Genomic DNA, 18,509 nt, shown 5'->3' with positions numbered 1-18,509 from the left:
TTAAGGAATGTATTCAACAGGAAGTGTGTGCAGGAAGGAATTGGAAGGAAGGGTTGAAGAGGTTTTTGTATGCACGTAGATTTGCTCCAGACAAAACCCCAGGCGAGGGTCCCTTTGAATTGTTTATGGGAAGAAAGGCCAATACAGAATTGTACCCTGGCTGGTTATATTGGGGAAAAGATCAAAGTGTGTCATGGGAATTAATGAAGGGTGATAGTGAAAAGGAAAAGAATTGTGAGGAGAATCATAAGGTAGATTTTGATATGTAGAAAGGTGTGAAGAAATTGAATGTGTCGGTTGGTGATCTTATATTGATTAAAAAAACAGTGTTGTCAAAAAGTGGGTCCAAATAAATGGGTCCTCAGAGAATCGTCAAACTCTTTGGCAATGCTATTAAAGTGGAAGATGGGAAGATCTGGAACCTTAATAGGATAGTAGCGTACAAAGGAAATGAACCAGTGTGAGTTATAGATTTCTTTGTATGGTGTTCTGCAATGTTAAGTCAACATTTCTCTTGCTTTTATATTGTTCTTGTGTTGTGTTTTTTGTCACCTAAGTTTCTGTTCAATTTTTTAGGTCTAGGATTTCTTTTGTTTCTTCTTTTGTTATATTTGTAAAGGAGGGAGGTGTGTGGTATCTGATAATTAGGTGTAAGGGATCTTACAATGTTTTCTTACAAAAGAGGGGATGTAAAAATGCTCTGCTCTGCATAACAGGTTATGCGATTCAAAGAGTTCAGTTGCAGCTGGACCTGGATGTTGCATGACCTATTGATGGGATTCTCTCCAAAAAAGAACCTACTTAAATCTAAAAATAGAACCGAGATATCGCTCTATGGGGCACATGATAGACGAAGAAGAAGTGATTTTCCCTTCCCGAAAGAGAAAGACTACACTAATTAAAGCTTCGTCACTAGTTAACACATCCCAATAATACATCTGCCATTCAGGGGCCTCACGCAACCTACAAATACTAGCTAGTCATCCATACCACAGAAGACGTCTCATTTCAGAGATATATGCATATTTGACTCAAAGTAATAAGCACACGTACAAAGCAAGTCAACATAGATGGGAGCTGGAACTGGGAGACAGCTAACGAAGAAGGAATGGGTGAGATATATTTCAGAGCAAGGCACACTGCCACAGGCACTTCCCCTCACCGTAACCTTTGTCGCACACTTGAGCACGTCGCAACTGCCAACCCATACAGGATGGCTACATAAGTTATGGAATATACTGGGCATGGAAAGGATATCTTTGACACTAGCAAACCAAGGAGGCCTTGAGAAATTGTGGTGCCCCTATATATCCCTCCTATCGCAAGACTTTAGAGAACTGACGTGCCCTAAATATCGAAGACTTCTGCAGCTCTCAGATGTGAACACCAAAACATAAGCAGGTGCAACTAGTTATGATGTGATCTACTCTGTCTTAATTATGGAAAGCACAGTGAACCAAACTTAGTGGGTGGGGGAGGGCTAGGGAAGGTAATGTTTTTTCCTGTTTTCCTTTAAATGTAGGACAGGTCTCTCTCTGCTTTCCTTTCGATCCTCTTCTTTTAATAAATGCCTGGGGCTCTAGCATTGATGTCCAACAGTGACACGAATAATAATATACACTGCAGATGCCTGCCATTTCTTTCAAAATAAAAAGATTTAAACCATAGGCATGTTGTTTACCAAGGCAGGCGCCATACATACGTACTCTTTTTCTATTTAACTTTAGTTTAATTTTAATTTAAATTGTGTTCCATTTTCCCAGTTCACCCACCATGCACCTCTCATCTAAACATACCTGGCAGATGAGTTGCAACGGAACACACTACAGCTCAAGCAGAGACGAAAACAAGTCTGCTGGTAGGGGCTGGGCATGCATCTTTCCAAGCTTTGAGGGAGTGGTTGCTCCATGACTACTTATTTGATGTCAGAGGTTTCCGAAGGTGTTAGCTAAGGTCTGTGACTCTCCACCCGTCCAGCCCCCGGGTTGCTGAAATACCACATAGCCCTGTATGCTCCTACTCGAAGACATCTTAGGGCTCGAAGATGTAGAAGGTTTTAGGTGATGCTCAGTAACTCTCCCTGTGGGGCACAAATGTCTTCTTGCACCAGAAGACCGCATTACGGTCGCAAAACATTAACACATGTGATTCGGTATTAGGAAGGGATGCCCTAAACACACCCCTTCCTAATACCGAATTACAAACCCAATTTGCGATTCGGTAATAGGTTACCACATTGAAAATATGGATTTGTAAATTAAAAAATGCACTTTCGAGCTAGCAAATGGCCCGTTTCTGTGAATCGGGCCATTTACGACCGCAAAAACGCTTTGTACATCTGGCCCTAAATATTTAATAAAGCATTAATAGCAGGGGTTCGTTAATTCAGTGCCAAGCTCGCACTGGTCAACGTGTATTCTAGACCAGTGAGTATAACAAGTGAGTCTAGAACTATCGAGGAATTGTCTTTATTCCTAAATACCATTCCCTTTGGTACCTCATTCGTGGTAGGGGGTGATCTGAACTGCCATTTCGAGCTATTAACAGGCTTGACAGACGGCGCAGCCCTGGAAGAAGATGATTATTGGGCAATACCACCAACAGCGGCCCCCTCACCCAGGTCATGGACGCCTTTAGCCGTCCAAATTATGGCACTAACACTCAATCATTCAATCAGGGCTTGTAATGGACGTGTCAATCCGATATCCTCCTAAAATGCACATTCAATAAGCCGGGACAGGAGTCACGGTTGAATTACATACTGGTTGAAACCTGTTCCTGGTCCAAGGATATTGACTTTCAGGGTTATCCCAAGAGATGAGAGCGATCATAATGCGCTAAATTTGGAAATGTCTTTTCCGGGCATTCTGAAAGACAAATACAATGGCAGTGATGACCCTGACCCGAGGATGAGTCTATCAAATGATAGACGCAGAGTCAGGTGGGACAAATTAGTAGCACACCCTGAGGACGTTGCCAAGCTGCATGCTCAGATCGTCCCTGTATTTGAAGAGGTTAGTGCTTTAACCACGCAACCCTATCCCCCTGACTTGCATCAAAAGCTTTGGGCCCTTCATGGGGACTTAATCAGTAATTTGGTAGAGGTGTTCAACCCCCGCGTAATAAAGCGGACGACTAGGGGTAACAGATCCTCATGGTACAATGCCGCTGTAGAAAGGCGAAGGCAGACCTAGTTTTGTCCCTGAAGTAAAATACTAATAAATCATTAATACAAGCCAGGAGAACTGAATACAAGCGCTTAATGCATTGTGCTAAGGTGGAATGGGACCATGATAACTGGCTGAATCTAACCACTGCCCTTGCAACCAGAGACTCACGTAAATTCTGGTCAATTGTGAATGCGGGGTCTGGCGAGGCATCATTGGCCGTCGAAGCAAACATAGCCGCCAATGTGTGGGAGGATCACTTCCGTGCCCTGTATGTAGTGGATAATGCTGAATTAGCCGGGGACCCAGGGGGGACATTGCCAAATCTTACCCCACAATTTGATGGGTATGACTTTACTAAGGAGGAGGTCTGTGTTGCAATATCCAAACTTGCAGCTGGAAAAGCCCCGGGGTTTGATAAACTCCCCGGCGACCTCTTTAAGCATGAATCCAAGGTATGGGCCCCATATTTATTGGTTATCTTCAATGCGGTCTTGAGGGGCATGGCGGTACCCTGTACTTGGCTGGGCGCAGAGATTGTCCCTATTTTTAAGAAGGGCTCTCCTCTGCTCCCAGCCAACTACAGGCCCATCAGCCTCATCGATGTGCCACAAAAGATCTTCACGAGGCTGATCTTAGATCGCCTTCAGGACTGGATTGAGGAATATTCAATTTTGAGTCCCTACCAGGCAGGGTTCAGAAAAAACATCCACAATGGACCAAATTTTTTGCTTGACCCTATTGTTTTGGAAAACTGTCAGGATTGAGGGCGGTAGCTTATATATGGTCTTTGTGGACTTACGTGCGGCCTCTGATTTGGTCCCATGAGGGAAACTCTGGTCTGTGCTCCTAAAGCTGGGTATCCCACCCCAACTTTTGAATATACGAATGAGGCTTCATGAGGAGAATTTCGCACAGGTCAGGTGTGGGAAGAAGGGTTTGTTGTCATCCAGATTCCCCGTTGACAGGGGGTAAGACAGGGGTGCGTTTTAGCACCTACCCTGTTTTGCCTCTACGTCAACGGGGTAATCGCCCACTTGAATGGGATACCGAACAGTGATGCCCCTAAGCTTGCTGGCAGTAGGGTGCCTGCGATTAAGTTCGCAGACGACACGCTGCTGCTGTCTAAATCTCCAATGGGGATCCAACGTGTGTTGGACGGTTTTGAGGTATGTTGTGCTGATCGGGGCTTAGAGCTAAATGCCCTCAAAACTAAATTTATGATTTTTAATCCCCCAGTAACTACATGCCCAAACCCTAGTTTAGGCACCACTAGGTTGGAAAGGGTTCAGATCTTTGAATATCTGGGGGTGACCATAAACGAAAGTATGACTTGGGCCCCCATCAAATCAAATCACAACTTAAACTGGCCCAATTAGCAGGGGGCATTCTAAAGCTTTCCAACACATCCATCATCAAACCCATTGGCCCACCCCTGGAGATATGTAAAATGCAGGCAAGGGGGCCAGTCACCTATGGCGCCGAACTTTGGGGTTACCTGTGTAGACCTGAGATTGTTGTCACTGAAAACAAATTTCTTAGACAGTTGCTAACCCTGCCCTCTAGTACTCCTCTGCTACCACTGAGGCTCGACATGGGCCTTAGATCAATAGACGAGGATCTGGAACTTAAACCGCTAACATTCTGGCGGAGGCTCTGGATTACACCGGAGCTCCTTAAATATAGGCAGGAATTCCAAGAAATCTTAAGCCTACCGAATGTGGGGAAAATCCCATGGTTCAAGTATATAAAAAATGAATGTGGGAAGTTGGGTGTACCATTATTGTGGTCAGACCCGGAGACAGCTTGTAACATGGTTTCACGTAAGCACCTGGCAAGATTATACTATGATAGCAAATTAACTGCCACCATACACAACCCACAAATTGGCACCTTAACTGAATCTTTTTTTAAAGTTAAAGATTTGTATTATTTTGAGCATGTTTTGGATGATATTTTCCTATTTTAACTAGAAAAGTATACCAACAATGGAGATATGGCACCTTACCAATCAGAGCCCTTACCAGCAAATGGTGCTTATCTTCGCCAAATAACTGCCCTGGTTGTAACTGCGATCTGGAAAATTACCTGCATATTTTGTTTTTTTGTCCAGCGTACAAAAAGCCAAGAAGGTATTGGCTCATACCTCTCTGTAAAAATTTGGGATTTACTCATTGTATGCAAGCTTATAGAATCCTTAAAACAGATCTAACCAGTCTGATTGTTTTTGCTGTAGCAACATTTTTGGCAGCAATGTGGCACAAGCGTAGGTTTTTAACCAACATTGTTTAAATTCATTGCACAAGCACTTTGTAATTGATTGCTGTAGATGATATAATAGATGTATAGAAATTGCTGGGTCTTTTAAGCATCAATTTGAACTTTTTACTGTTGTCAATTTGCTTGTGTTTAACTAAAATTATTTATCATCCCTGTATATTGTATTTTTTAAAGAATGTTTTGAACATCTTTTTATGGCAAAAAATTTGCCGAAATAAAGATATATGAATGAATTCAATGTTAATAGTGTTAGATACAGTTATAAGCGCAGTGGAAGCAGGCCCTTTTCCAGTATGAACAATTGGCCAACTGAAGGATAGGAGCGCCACCCTCAATATAATTCTTTGTGCATCTGAACAAACTCTTGGAGACTTTAAGGGGTCATTCAGATACAATATTACTTATTTGGAATGCTTGGTGCACAAGTGCTTAGCTCTTGGATGCCCAGATCTTTGAAAACAAAATCTGGACATTCTGACAGCAGGAAAGCTTCCCCCTACGAAACAATAAAAAAAGAAAGTAAGCAAGATACTGCGATTGGAAGAGACAACAAACTGCTCAAGTGGATAGTGATATGGGAATTAAGTCAGACTCCTGTAAAATACATTTTTAACTACAAGAGCTTAACGGAACATCAGAACAGTCTTTTTTTCTTTAGGGAATAAGACTCTCTTGAGGCAAGTTTGACTCACAATTCCTTTACCTACACCAGATAAGACGCTATCAACATAAAAAGGAATATATTACTTACCCTGTAAGCACCTGTTAATAGCATGTAGTGCTGTAGATTCATATGCTGAACATACTCCTGCAATCTAGTTTTGGGTCTGGATGTGTGCACGTTGTTTTTCTTCGAAGAAGTCTTTTGAGTCATGAGGTAGCGAGTCCTCTTGGTGATAATGCGCATGGGCATAGACTCCATTGTTAGATTGTTCCCCAGCAGGTGGGTTAGAATGGAGTGTAAAGTAAGTAAGTAAAGAGATGTCCATGTATATATGAAGTAAACAGCAACATCCACAGGTTTTATGGGGAGGAGGGTTGGCGCATGTGAATTTACTGCACTACATGTCACGAACAGATGCTTGCACGGTAAGTAACTATTTTGTTTGAGGCTTGTGTGGCTGTAGATACCCATGAATTGCATAGACTGTAAACTGTAGCTATAAAGTCAGGTAGCTGGAGAAGAGGGATCACGTCTTGTAAGGGGTACGTGTGCTGACAGGATGTGCTTGTTTCAGGGCCCGAGATCTAGAATTGGCCGCAAAGATCCGTACTTTTTGAGTATTAGGAAGTATAGAGAGTATTTCCCTGAACCCTGATGACGTCAGGCAGTGACTGTCCTCAGAAGCAGTGGCTAACCTGTGGGCGTTACAGTTGTTCGGAAAAGTGTACATAGCACTGCCTTTCGTATATTATTTTGTTGCCATGCTAGAACATCCACACAATAATGTTTAGTTGAAGTGTGGATGTAGATCATGAGGCTGCTTTGCATATGTCAGCTATTTGAATGTTTCCTATGAAAGCCACAGATGCTCCTTTTTTCTGAGTAGTGTGTGCTCTAGGAGGTGTAGGTAGAGTTCTTTTGGCTTTAGCGTAACATATCTGAATGCACTTGACTATCCATCTGGCAATACCCAATTGGGATATAGGCCTTCCTTTATGAAGAGGGAGCAACAAAAAGTTTAGTGTTTCTAAAAGTTTTAGTTCCATTAATGTAGAACATAACGATTCTTTTGACATCTGTGTGAAGAGCCCTCTCTTCAACTGAGTCTGGTTGAGGGGAAGAAAACGGTAACTCGATTGATTGAGGTGAAAGTTAGACACATTTTGGAAGAAATTGAGGGTTGGTATGAAGGACCATCCTGTCTCTGTGGAGTTGGAAGAAAGGTTCTTCCAAGGTTATTGCCTGGCGCTCACTAAAACATCTAAATTATCTAAATGAGATAATAGCAACCAAAAATGCAACCTTACAAGAAAGGAATTGAAGGGAGCAGGTATGCATGGGCTCAAATGGAGTACCCATGAATTGTGTAAGAACAATGTTAAGATTCTATGACGGTGCAGGTGGATTCAGTGGTGGAATTACTCTATAAAGACTCTCCATGAAGGCTTTAATGATTGATATTTTGAATAAAAACATGTGTTGCTAATTTTGTAGACAGGCAGCTAATGCAGCGAACTGTAACATCATGGAGGTGACTGCTAGCCAAAAGAGTTGTAAATGAAGCAGGTAACAGGCAATGCTCTGAACAGCAACATTGAAGGGATCAACTTGTTTTGAAAGAAAATAACAAACAAGCCTTTCCCACTTAGCCGTGAAGCATGCTCGAGTGGTAGGCCTACGTGCTTCCTTAAGAATAGGAATACATTTGGGTGGTAGATTCAAATAACAGAATTCTATGACCTCAGGAGCCAGATTGCGAGCCTTAAAATCTGGGTCCTTAATTTCTCCGTAGTTATAAGTGAGAAGGCCCAGTCTGCTGGGGAACATCTTATGGGGAACTACAAGAGAGGTCCAGTAATACTGTGAACCAGGGCTGACGGGCCCATGTGGGAGCCACTAGTATTAGTGTGAGATATTTGCCTGAGCTTCAAAACCAGAAATTAAAGGAGAGGAGGAAAAGCGTAGGCAAATATCCCTGACCAACTCATCCATAGTGTGTTGCACTTGAATATTGGGTGTGGGAACCTGAATGCAAAGTATGGGCATTTGGCGTTGTCTGTGGTTGGAAAAAGATCTATTTGAGGAGACCCCCATCTGTCAAAGTATGGGAGGAGGTCTTGGGAGTGGAGTTCCCACTTGTGGACTTGTTGCTGCATCCTGCTGAGAAGAACTTAAAAATCGTCTGTTCCCGGAAGGTATTCCGATGATAAATTAATGTTGTAATGTAGAGCCCATCTCCAAATAGCTTGAGATAGGGGATATAGTTGTGGAAAATGTGTCCTTCACCCCTGTTTTTGAAGATAATACATGGCTGTCATATTGTCCCCCTCCACCCCCGAACTAGGACAACCTTGCCGATCAGCTGAAGCAGGAACGCTTTCAATGCAAGGTGAACAGCTTGAAGCTCTAGGTAGTTGATGTGGAGACCCAGGTGTTTGGTGTCCCAGAGACCCTGTACTGTTCTGCAAGTGCGCATCCCATCCCGTGAATGATGTGTCCGTTGTGAGAGTGATGTGGAGAACAGGGCTGAGGAAGGATTGCCCCTGGAATAGGCTATTGGTGTTCGCCCACTGCCACTGCAGAGAGTGACGAGTGTGGCGGTCTAGCAACACTATATCTTCTGAGTGACCCTGTGATTGACCCTACTGTTGAGCTAGGCACTCATGTAACAGATGTTTGTGTAATTGCGCATGAGGTGCTATGGCAATGCAGGAGGCCACCATACCTAAGAGATGCAGGACTGTCCTCACTGTAAGTTGTTGATGTGCCTAGAATGGGAGTATTAACACTTGGAAATTCTGAATTCTAGCAGTATTGGGATAGGCTAATCCTACTCTTTGTTTAGAGTTGTCCCTAGATATGGCTGAACCCGCAGCGGTTGAAGGTGAGACTTGATGACACTGACGGTGAACCCTAAGCGACAGAGCAGAATTATTATAGTCGGAGTGTGTTGTTGGTACTGCTAATGAGTATTGGCTTTGATAAGCCTGAGTTCTAGAATTAGTTGTAAAGATTCGCCCTGTTGGGTATTATGAAGTAAAGAGAGTACACCACTGAACTCTGATGATGTAGAGGGACAGCTTGAACTTCCTGTTTGAGGAATATTTGATGGTCCAGTGATAGCCTGTGAGTGAGAGGTAAAATGCTGGGAGTGTAGTAATGAGCTCCAGACAATAGCCATGTTAGATAATGTCCAATACCCATTGGTCTGAAGTAACTGTTTGCCATGTGGGTAGGAAATCTTGTAAGCGACCTCCGACAGGGGAAGTAATTGCTTGGTGGCGGGTGTTGCTATGTAAGGAGAAGCAGCCTTACCTCTACCTGTGGCATTATTACCCCTGTAGGAGCCTCAGATATAGACTCTCTGGAAAGTATGTTGACTTTGATTACGGTGGTAGGAGGGGGGAGTTATCAGAAAAGGCTGCTTTGGAACCTCCACAATAGTTGGGGCAGCGAAAGGAGCCACAGGAGTACGTGTTAGGAGAGTCCCCATTGCTTTCACCATCTCTCTATCTTTTAAAACGTTTTCTAGTTTGTTCTACTTGGGGACTAAACAGATCTTCCTGCAGACATTCTACATCACCTCTGGTTCGAAACTAGAAATAAGGAACCATGTGTGACGTCTAAGCAAAATACTAGTGTTGATACCCCTAGCTGCAGTGTCAGCAGAGTCTAAGGCACAGGGTATTTGATATAAGCTTGCTTTCAGAGAAGTTCTTGTCCCTGATTTTTGTATTCCTCTGGGAGATATTGGAGCGGGTGATCCATCTCATCCTGGTGAGCATGACTGTAACGAGCAAGTAGCCCATTGAATTGGCACTATGCCAATAATTGGGGGATTATGTTGCAACCCACTTACGCTTGCTTTCCTTGTTGGGCAGCATGGCATCTTCGCTAGTTTGTGAGCTGGCATGCTTGCGAGCAGTGGTGATACAAGCGAGTCCGGTGGTAACTGACCTCTGGTGTAGATGAGATCAGATGGGGAGGCCTTATATTTTTTATCTAGTCTGGGCGTTAGAACTTTAGCACTAATAGGGTTTTTACAGATGTCCTCTGTGCGTCTTAGCATGCTCTTTAGCACAGGGAGACACTATCAGTGAGGAAAAGAGTCTCAAAGAGAAAGTCCTCTTCTAAAGCCTCTTTATGGAGTTGCACGTCGTGGAAAGCAGCAGCTCTGCCTGGAAGCTCCTGATGTGATGTTGAGTCATCAGGAAGGGATGGACCGGCAGGATAAAGATCTGCGTCAGTGTCTCGTGGAGGGTAGATAACAAAAGTATCTCAGGGGTTGGTATGTGGTGGTGTCCCAAAAGTGACTTGGCCCCCACCATACCCAGCTGTATCAGCTTTTAGAGACCCCTGAGCTGAAATATCTAGGGAGTCTGCTATATATTGGTGAGGAGAAGGCTAAGCAGCTGAGGGTGACAGAGGAGGCAAAGGTCTGGTGACCTTATCAGACTTGTTATGATGTTTTGGTGGTACCAGTTGATCCAGAGCCTCCTGGAAAGACAGCAGTCTTTTTGGTGGTGAGGAAATCAAAGCTGAAGATTTGGCAAGGTTACGGTTCATGTGAGGCTGGATGTGGATTTGCTTTTGCTTGGCGTCCAGTTGCTCTTGGAGTCTATGAAGAATGGACTCCAATAGCATGCCAAATGGGGCTTGGAAGTCTCTTCAAAGATTTCGGGTGCAACTGCGGTTTTGGTGTTGAAGAGGTGCCTGTCAATGGTGATGGTCAGCTCGGCACCGAGGGTCCGACAGGCGCAAGTGGCGTTCCCAAGTGCTCGATTCAGAAGGTTTCGGGCCTTGGTTGTTGTTTTGGCGCCGAGCCAGAAGGCGGGCATCCAAAACAGTTGCCTAGTGCCGACCATGGTCAAAAGGCATTGTGGACTGAGGGCCTCTGTATGTTGTTTCAGAGAGATCAAAAGTCGTTTGGGCTGATCAACACTGTGATTAAAGACCGGGAGTACCGTATTCACAGACTGTTGACCTTGTGTAACTTTCTCCATCTCCAGGTCGACCTTAAGGTTGGAGCCGGAACTGCCCTCAATGGATAACGCCTCTTCCTCCACAGCCGACAGCGTAGGATGTTCTCCCAGTACTTTGATATCTTCATGACCGAAGATGCCTGGATTATCCTCAATGCTTCTCTGCAACACATCAAGCTGATGTGCTCGGCTGTCTTGAAGGGTTTTCTTGGAGCGGAAGGTGCAGCAGGTGATGCAATCCCCTTCTCTGTGTTCTGGTGATAAACACAGATTGCAGACCTGATGTAGTTCGGTCCGGGGATACTGCGCGTGTCAGCAAGGGAAGCAGTGGAAGGGAGTCCGTTCCATCACTAGCAAGGCATTCTCAGAAGAACTTGATGGAGACTGAAGATGGCTCCGAAGGGGGAGGCTCTGTAGCTACCACGATTGAAGCAACTCAATAAGAGATTTAGATATACCTCAATACGCAGAATGGAAAATATGCTCAAAACAATACAGAGGAGGGGAATAGTGTTGCACAAGCCGAAAAGAGCACCATGAAGTATCGATGGGGCACAGGCACATAGGTCCGAACCCAGAGGCAGAAACAAGAAGAATCTAACAATGGAGTCGATGCTCATGCACATTATCACAAAGAAGGAGGAGTTCCTCATGACTAGAAAGACTTCTTCGAGGAAAAACAACATGCACACATCATGACCTAACACTAGATGGCAGGAGTTTGCAAAGCATGTGTATCTACAAGGACACTTGCCCTAACACTGCTTTTAATCTGCTATAAGTTTGACCCATAGACAATGCGCTTCTCAGCATCAGAGCCTTACATAGCATTTATAAATGACAAATTTGCCTTACAATTTTGTACCACAATCTTACTTAGATCAATCTTTTATTTCCACTCAAATCGAAAGACTGGATTAATGTAGGTATATTTGATAAATAAACAATGCTGGCATGTCTTTTAGCTCTAGGAAATTCTGAGAACCAGTTGTATTCTTTAGACCAGTATAAAATCAAAATATATTTTAACATTCATTTTGTCACTCTACGAAGCTTCAGCCACTGCACAATTGTTTTTTTTTAAATCCATCATTATTGAGCCTTTGAAATTGACAGGGCAACATGGAAGATCACTTTTTTGATTCCAGATACCTTAGCTCTAAGAAAAAATCAGCTCCAGGCACATGCCCCCAAGATGCAATACAGTTTGTTTGAGAGATGTTTGTTAGAATGTACTGCATTTTTAGGTCTCGGCTAGCATAGGCTGCGCACATGCGCAGTCTCACTGGTGAGATTTTGTTTCTTAGTAGCGTGGGTAAACCCCGCCCCTCTTCTCCATTGGCTGGCTTCCTAAACGGCGGCCAGCCATTGGAGAAGAGGTTTTAGTGATGTCATTTTTTCCAGCTAAGCCCGTCTTTTTCGGATTGAGGGGTGTGTTTTTTAGTTTCTTTCTCATTCTTCTCCATTGGCTGAAATGTAACAGCAACAGTCAAAAACACGCACGTTGTTTACATTCCAGTCAATGGAGAAGAGGGGAGAAAGAAAAACACGCCCCCCAGTCTGAAAAGGACGGGGTGTTTCTCTTTTGTGCTTGACCTCGGAGAAACATGGTGTGTCGCTTCCTCTCCCCCCACCCCTCTTCTCACCTCTCTCCTGGGCTCTCCCGGTCTGTTCCGTCCCGGCTGATGCGCTCCCTGGCTGCCGCTGCTGCTGGGCTCTGTGTGTGGCCGCCTTCCGCTGGCTCCTCCCCCCCTTCCCCGGCCGAGACAGAGAAGGCTTCCCCCCGATTGCATCTCCTGCTCCTTGCACCGGTGCCTCACTCCGGTGCTCAGGGCAGGGTCCCGCAGGGTCAGTGTCACCCTCCGGGATCCATGGAGTCTGTACCTATGGGCATTGCCTTCTAAAGGAGGAATAGCTAGGTAAGAGCGGCAGATATTATCCGGCGCAGGCCTGGGGGCAGATACGAGGTCTGGGGCGGGCTCCGTTTGTCGCAGCTCGTTTGCCGCCAGAGTTGGAGCCTTGGCTGGAGGTGTTTATTTATATGTTTAAAAAACAAAAATAATGTCATGAGCAATGCCAATAGCTCTAACTTTAATAAAGACAAGACCATTGCATTGTAAATGCTTGTTGCCAAATGTATTGGAGTTTCACTTAGATCAGGAGATTTGCTTCCTGACTTTTTTGTAAACCTTTCTTCGAAAGCTGAACAACTCTCATCATTTGAAGGCTTACATGAGCAGTGCTTGAACTGCGTCCATCTTCTAGGGGGCATGGTGCGTGGGTCTTGTTCTCTGAACGAGCTGAGGGTTGTAGGTGTAATGTTTTGAAGGGGCAGGCTGGCAGTTGTTAGTGTGCTTCTGCTCAGCTGACTGCATTGTCTTCACTGGAATACAGTCTCATTTCCAACCTACTTGAGCGGCCCCCAATGTTTTATTCCTCAACAGACTTTTCATTGATGTAACATGTGCGAGCACTATACTTGCCAAAATAAAACACACTACCTCTAAAATTAGAGAAATTGTCATGGACATCATGGTAGACACCACTTTGTGAGGCACTCCGCAGTAAATAGTATTCAAGCTCCTGTAGTCTCAGACAAGGCAGCCTTCATAGTTTTGCAAAAGCATACACAATTAATGACATTTGCTAAGCAACAAAGTGTGCCGCAACCCACACTTTTTGTAAAGATTACACATTAATGTTCGCTGGGAGACTGAAAACAGGTTTGGTCAGTCCATGATCAAAACATTTTTGCTACACTGTATAATGAACTACACAGAAAGTGCTACAGATGGTATTACATACCTTTGAACGCTCTTATTAACTGGACTGAAGATAGTCAGACCAAGACTGAATAAATATTATTAATTCTAGTTCATCCTTCATACATTACAGTAGTTCCCTGACCCATGGTCGGGACTAATCCATACTGACGCCAGATAAGAGGACTCCGCTCTGAGGAGTTAGAAGGGACAGTCGAGGCAGAACCAAACTTTCTATTCTGGTACCAGCCATGCATAGGTCATCCCATGAAGGGGCCTGGGAAACTCAAAATGCAAAGGTTACTACTAGGGGAGGCTTCAAATTTTCCATCATTATTAGAGGCACTGAAAATGAGCAGAACATTTAGGAACATATGTATCTATATTTACCTTCACCCCAGCCACCCACAACCCCTAGGATTGTGGGCATTGTGGCATATAGCTCATCAGCTTTGGATGACTTGGACTTGCTAGCAGACCTCCGTGATTGGGATGGCTGGTTTACTGTCCAGGTCCTAGGTGTCATGCCCGCAACATTATCAAGAGGGAACCCAGCATCTACGTCAAAATCAATTGGAACTGGCTCTTCCGACTGAGAAACAAAGCCTTTTGGTTTTGATATCCTACAAGTTTCTGGAGCAGGTTCTTCTTTGATTTGCTTACTATCAGGTACATCACCTGATTCTGGTTCTCTTAAGTGCCTACTCTGCTTTTTAGCAGAGTCGTGTCTTTGGTCCTGTTTGGCTGTCCGCTCTTGGGTACTTCTTTGAAAAGCCTTGTAATAATTGTAAACATTCCAGCTATTATCACTTGTGCTTTTGCCTCCTTCAGGAGGTACTCTGGAATGCTGTGGACTGCTTTCTGCTACCTCCCATTCTAAGCCATACATGTCTGTCTGTTCATCACCATTACCGTTTATACCTTGTTTTGTGTCCTTTTCAGAAAGGTTAAAAAAATCATCTTTTTCTTTTTCGTTGATGTCCAAAGAGGACTTGATGAAGGTCTTGCAGGCACCAATAACGTCGGTCATTTGAAGGTAGCTAGCTGCCGACATGACTTCAATGACTGTTTGGCCATTAAGAGAGAGTTTGCCTGTATACATGAAGTCCAGGATGACATGGAATGTTTCAGGTGAGAAGACTTCAAAAGTTGCTGTGGATGGCGGACACGCCTCTTTTGAACTCTGGGAAAGGAGCATTTTGAAATATCCACTACTAGCAAACAGCACATTTCGATGAGCTTTGAAAGTCCTCCCCTGAATGAGGATATGGCAGTCGCAAAATAAGTCCTGCTGGCGCTGCTCGTTCAGCTGGTGTAACAGGCGTGAGTGATGGGAGGAAATCTCCATTTCCGACATCGGTGGTGCAGATGGTCCTAAATAAAAAATAAAATAAAATCACATTTAGCGCCAGTCAGTCAATAACTCTTTATTTGGCCAATATAGGCCATAAAAGCGCAAATAAACACCCACAAGTCATGTCCTATCACAGCTGTACATACAGACATAGCTCGATATAATATACAAACAAATCTATAAAACATGATCATGGAGCAAAGAAAAAACAATCGCAAATTCATTACGAGAAATACACAGCATACCGTAATGATACGCGCAAAAACTCAAGTTTAAAATGGAAGACATCCAAGAATAAAGAAAATGGTTGTAAATGAACAGTGTAGGGCATCATCCTAATAAAACCTGACAACAAAAATCTCAAAGATAGGGTCCACTATGTTAGTTAAAACCAATTAATCTAATCACATTGATAAAAACCAGTATAAAAATTGGGATATGGTGCTAGCGTAGGCTACGTCGGACAGCCATATAAAGTGTGAATGCGCCATTACGGTACCAAATACATAAAGTGCAAACTCCGGGTCAACCCCTATACTAGCCTAACAGAGTGCTATCTATTGTAATTAAAAATAATCTCTAATCAGTGAATAACTTTTTCCTAAGTCTGAGTGCTCCGGCAAGGAAACTTGCAACCCCCAAAACAAACTGTTGGGGTAATGGGGTGAGGGAGGGTGGAAAAATTTGTAGGGCATCAGAGCTGTTCTTACTTGTGTAAAATGATTGTTTCTTACCAACTCAAGAATGTATCTAGTCCTTCATACCTGATATAAGTCACACAAAAAAACATAAAATGTAAGATATCTTGGTCCGAAAAGTTATCGCAGGAACACCGTTTTCAATCACCCAGCTAGTGGAATCCTTTGGGAACAGCTAAAGGCCAGTGAATTAAGTTGAACCTGAACCTTGTTACTAAAAAACGCTATTGAGTGTTCGTAACAGAGGAAAAATAAGGTTCCCCACTGAGGAAATAGACATTTTACGTGGCCAATGTGTCCCCTGCATGTACCCCACGTTTAGTGTATGTGCATGTCACCCATGCATCTTCGCTCTCGTGCCTGTAATAATAATGCCTCTGTATTTCCATCTCACATTAGAATGTCAGTTACCAAGTCCCACATGAAAGAAACGTTAATTCTGCACTGAGGCCCATGTTGCCAATGTATTTGCACTGTGCACGTTTAATATATCGAAATGAACCCGTTTTGTGGCTCAGCTTGAGCCAGTTTCCGAATTAAGGTTTTTATGCCTCCAGACACTCTGAAAGCTGCAGCTTAGCTACGTATCCCTGACCTCTCGCATACTTCTGGCCCAGCCCGGCCTGCCAAGACAGTATTTTGCACACAGTTATCTACTTGCTCCACAGAAACACATTCCTGCCTGGTAAAGAAGGTAAACAGAGCCCGGTTGCAGAGATAGGGCCTAGCCTTTCTGTCTCCGTTTAAGTGATTTACAGAGCTCACATCCATAGAAAGCCCATGGCCCCCACGCAATGCACGAAGACATATATGCATACACTGCCTCTTGGTGATGAGCAACCTTTGCTCGAGCGACCTTTACTTCAGATAATACATCCTCCAAACTTAAGATATCAGATAATACCAGACGTGCAGGTCGTCCTGAAACTGAAGGCTTCTCTACTAGATCGAGAGTCAGCTCCCCCCTAGCTTCCCCCAGTTACATGTCAATTATACGTCATGACCAAGTTGCGCACACAAGTAGGGTAAAGGTCCCAGCTGGCCATGCAGACCCCCTCCATGTATCCACCCACCTATGACTCACCTATGACTCCTCAAGTGAACACCCACATGTACGCCTTCTTGCACGCCTCTTTAACGCCCATATGTTCTTATCTCTCTTTCTTTTGCTCTGCCTGGAGCGCTCCTCCTTCTCTATGCAATGTAATGTATCTTTCATGTATAAATATTGTACTCTGTGAATAAAGTTTAGAAGACCCTTCCTGAACCTGAGTGGTGATGGAACCCGATTCTCCCTTAACTCGAGTTACTGAAATAAAGCCCTTTTGAATCGGACACCACGGACTCTGCCTCTCATTATGTGCATGACCCATTGTTTAAGTATAGAAATTCCGACAGGGTAATATTTTATTTACCACATAATCTGGCGCTCGAACAGGGACTAGTCCCCTTCCCCACGCGCCGGTGATGTAGGTCCAGCCCTTGCCCCCTTCTACAGCCGTGACGGACTTCAAAGTGTACACGCCAGCAGGATTTCCTGCTTACTCCCTCAGGCCCACGAGGAGGACAGACTGCGACCAGGCATCCACACGAGGCGGTGAGGATTGCGGATCATCCCAACCAGAGCCCAAGCCGTGAGAGAGCAAGGTCCGAGGTTTCCGAAGGTCCACCTGTTCCGTGGCGCATGCGCAGGCAGTATCAAGTTTCCGAGGCCTTCAAGTTCTGCTTCCCGGTGAGTACCGTTATAGGGAACGCATAAAGATTAAAGACGGGTTCATTTATTTGAGCTCGGTAAAGACGTGCCAGTGCACGGTAAAGACGGGCCCACGGTAAACGTGGGCACGGTAAAGACGTGTCTCTTTACGAGACCGGTATGGCTGTACTGTACTCCAGTGCATAAAGTTAACTGTTTTCAAGTTCATGTTTTTCCCCATTTATTAGTTAGAACGTATCTGTTTTAATGTTTTAGTATTGTAACGTTTTAGTGTGAATGATCGTTCCAGTCAGTCTATTTTAGTGCGTATTGTGTTTTCGTTAAGTTTAGTTTCAACATGCCACTGTTTTCGAAATTACGTCAGATAGGGACCAGGAAAGGCATATTAGAAGAGCCAGTTAACATCCCGCCTAGAGACACACCTGGACATTTCATGTACAATAAACATGGGCTAGATGCCATATTGTTTTTAGACTTATGGGTAGATTACACGAAGTATTTAGAGGAGAAGTACAGATGGCCTGCCTCCGGAACATGGGATTCTGAATGTATTATGAAAGTAGAGGAAGCACTGTGGAAACGGAAAGTAAGACCGTCTCAGAAAGATGCCATTGAATTATGGCGTAAAGAAGCGCATAGGAGGGCAGAGAAAGAATTCCACCAAGCAGAGAGAAGTAAACAAGCAGCGGAAAAAGCCAGAGAAAAAGAACTGCGGGAGGAGGGGGAACGGGTCAAGGCAGAACAAGCTGAAAGAGAAAGAAATGCCCTCGTTGCTGGCATCTATCCAGTCCTCTCAGAAGAACTAGCTAGAGTGACCTCCTCAGAAATACCCCGTAGGTCGTCACCACCACCAGTACCCTTTAGAGTACATAGAACGAAGCCGACAGC

General features: G+C 44.2%; 1 protein-coding gene across 1 annotated transcript in view; it reads right to left on the bottom strand.

Moving 5' to 3' along the window:
- ZBTB8A (zinc finger and BTB domain containing 8A) overlaps positions 1-18,509 on the bottom strand; it is a 178,850-nt gene that overhangs the window by 60,923 nt on the left and 99,418 nt on the right. The window contains exon 2 of the mRNA XM_086955702.1: positions 14,246-15,229. Coding sequence (XP_086811828.1) covers positions 14,246-15,212 — 967 coding nt within the window. The 5' untranslated portion in view covers positions 15,213-15,229. The remainder of the gene's footprint in view (positions 1-14,245; positions 15,230-18,509) is intronic.

This window comes from Lissotriton vulgaris, chromosome 2_1, assembly GCF_964263255.1.
Source record: "Lissotriton vulgaris chromosome 2_1, aLisVul1.2, whole genome shotgun sequence".
NCBI classification, from domain to species: Eukaryota; Metazoa; Chordata; class Amphibia; order Caudata; family Salamandridae; genus Lissotriton; species Lissotriton vulgaris.
Note: the sequence above shows the minus strand (reverse complement) of the source record. Positions and strands in the feature narration are given on the sequence as shown.